Source organism: Cladophialophora immunda (genome assembly GCF_000835495.1).
Source record: "Cladophialophora immunda strain CBS 83496 unplaced genomic scaffold supercont1.140, whole genome shotgun sequence".
NCBI classification, from domain to species: Eukaryota; Fungi; Ascomycota; class Eurotiomycetes; order Chaetothyriales; family Herpotrichiellaceae; genus Cladophialophora; species Cladophialophora immunda.
Genome location: NW_015622680.1, coordinates 984 through 3,305, shown reverse-complemented (window position 1 = coordinate 3,305; position 2,322 = coordinate 984). Strand labels below are relative to the sequence as shown.

The 2,322-nt window shown below is 55.1% G+C and overlaps 1 protein-coding gene across 1 annotated transcript; it reads right to left on the bottom strand.

The window, feature by feature from the left end:
• Positions 1–623: 623 nt before the first annotated feature.
• PV07_12782 (uncharacterized protein) lies at positions 624–2,094 on the bottom strand (the record flags this gene model as incomplete). Its single annotated transcript, XM_016400348.1, has 3 exons — positions 624–1,125; positions 1,190–1,524; positions 1,585–2,094. 3 exons carry the CDS (start codon positions 2,092–2,094, stop codon positions 624–626), a joined length of 1,347 nt encoding a protein of 448 aa, XP_016242006.1.
• Between the last annotated feature and the right edge of the window lie 228 nt (positions 2,095–2,322).

The following is a 2,322-nucleotide window of genomic DNA, read 5'->3' as shown; positions in this document are numbered from 1 at the left end:
GGGGGGGGGGCGTTTCCACAGGCATGGGTTCATCCTTACTGTGTATAGATTATACTATGCTGTGGCCTTCGTTCCTCCAAAAACCGCTTCGTTGCTCGGGTTTCGCAAAATCGCCCGTCGCGGTCCACCGCTCGTAGTCGCCCAGGCCGGATTTTCTCAACTTCACGTGCCCGCTCTCGGTTCGGGTCGAATATATAACATCCGAATTGATTGGGGACTGTCGATTTTGACCTGGGGCTCGGGTGTGCTGAAGTACCCGAGGGCATCGAATGGCCCATGGATGAAATATCGCTTCGGGAAACCAGTCCTTCCTGCCGGTCGCGGGTCGTATTGCAGGTGGGCTCGATATCCGGATGCAACACCACTTTATACCTGCCATATGGATGTATTCTTCGGATGCATCGAAGAGCGAAAACCTCTCAGTCGTGGTGACTTACGAAGAATTGGGCTAGATCTAGGAGCGGATTCAAGTCTTGCTCCTGGGATAGAGAGACACACTGGACCTTAGGCAACATTAAGGTGTACTTGACCTTCTGCGCCGATGGTTGGTAATAATCATCGATCGGGGACCGGCCACCTCGGAATCGGTCGGGGTACCAAAAGAGCAGCTCAAATCTCTCGACCTATGGGAGCGTCATTTTGGCCTCCGGAAGGGTATTACTCTGCAAGCCGGAGAGGACCAAAGGCCGGAGAGTGTCCCCTACGAAGGATAGCCAAGGGAGATTCACGTGGACATTGTGAATGTCGACAAACACCAGAGACGGATGGGGCTTCGTCACGACAACGAAATCCACGGTGTCTTTCGAACTCATCGTCCCATGCCTGTGTGGTCCGGAAAAGGTCAGCTCTCGGAGCGCTGAGAGATCGTCTAGGCCCGGTGGCGACACATTCTTGCCGAAGAACCCGCCCTCCCAACCGATCTGTAAGCTCACGGGTGACGAAGGGTATTGGCTTCTCAAATACGTTCCCCTTGCCTCACCGTCGAACGGGAGGGGCAAACACAAAGTCAAATGCTTCAATCCCAGATGCGAAACATAGGGTAAGTTCCAATGAGAAGCGGATAGCCGTTGCAAAGCGGCCAAGCTCTTCCAGCTGCTTGCCGGTCCGATGATTCGCTCTGCAAGTCTGTCGTGATCGAGGTCAGCTCGCGAAACGTATGGGTTCCTGGCCTTTAGGTTGGGCCACTCACTGGAGACTTGTTAGACTGGTGATTTTTGGGAAACGGGAGACTAGCTCGTCCAAATCCTCGGGATCAGGCCTGCCAGATAACTGAAACCCATTGCTTTCGCTCCCTCCAGGTTCGCGCACATCGACCGTGAGGCATCTTATCGAGAACCCGCAACCGAACAGAAATCGACCCTGTGGTTGTTCTCTCCCCGGCCAATCCAAAGAATAACGAAGTCCAGGTCTTTTTGGAGCTGGCAAAAGACAGTGAGACACACGGTCCAAAGGATAAAGGCCTGGAATCCGTAAGAAGAGATCGCGGCTTGTGTCCATGGCGGCAAGGGCGCTTCTGATGTCGAGCTGTGTCAACGGATGAGTTTTGTCTTCTTTAGACCATCTTTACCCCCCGACTAGCTTTACCTGGTTGAGAATGTTCTCCAGTACTTCCTCCGGGAGCAGTCCAAGGTGAGACTCTGAAAACGGCACCATCAATCGGAAGTCCGCGCCCGCGTTTTGAAGACCTCCGTCGCAGCAGACTACTTTACCATATGTCTGATTGGCAGTCGAGTCTGACCAGGGCCCTGGAACCGTCATGTTGATGCGCTCGATCCGGCGACGTTCGAGGGTCGAGATAATGGACTGGCCTGACGTCCCCGCCGACCACGATTCGACCGTCACATTCAATGTCCAGGATGGAAGTAGGGCACGAGCCTGGCCATTCGATCTCTCCCGAAGGTCGCCATTTAAAATGTTTGCTGTCGGATATGGCGCTCCATGTGTGCCAGGCCGACATCGCCGAACTGGGGCGTCTCCACCGTCGGGTGAGGACGTGGACGTGCGGTTGCTTTCGTCGATCGAGGCCGGCGACCAACAAATAGGCCGCCGTACCCTTTCGGACCACGCGTGCTCTCTGTATTTCCATCTCTTCATCACTGAACGGACTGGGGTCGTTGGTCAGGTTCAGCCTCGAAGCGGGAGAGCTGGACCGCGGTCACCAAGCGCCGGTTGGTGACCGCCGACTGTAGGCCACCAAGTGTCCTTTAAAGACGCTTAAGTGTACCACCGGATCGTCGTACAGCTTGCGCGAAGACGAAACCCGATGTTCGTTGCGTGCGTCACCCACGAGGGGTACCTTCCTCAAACGCCCATCGGCAAAAC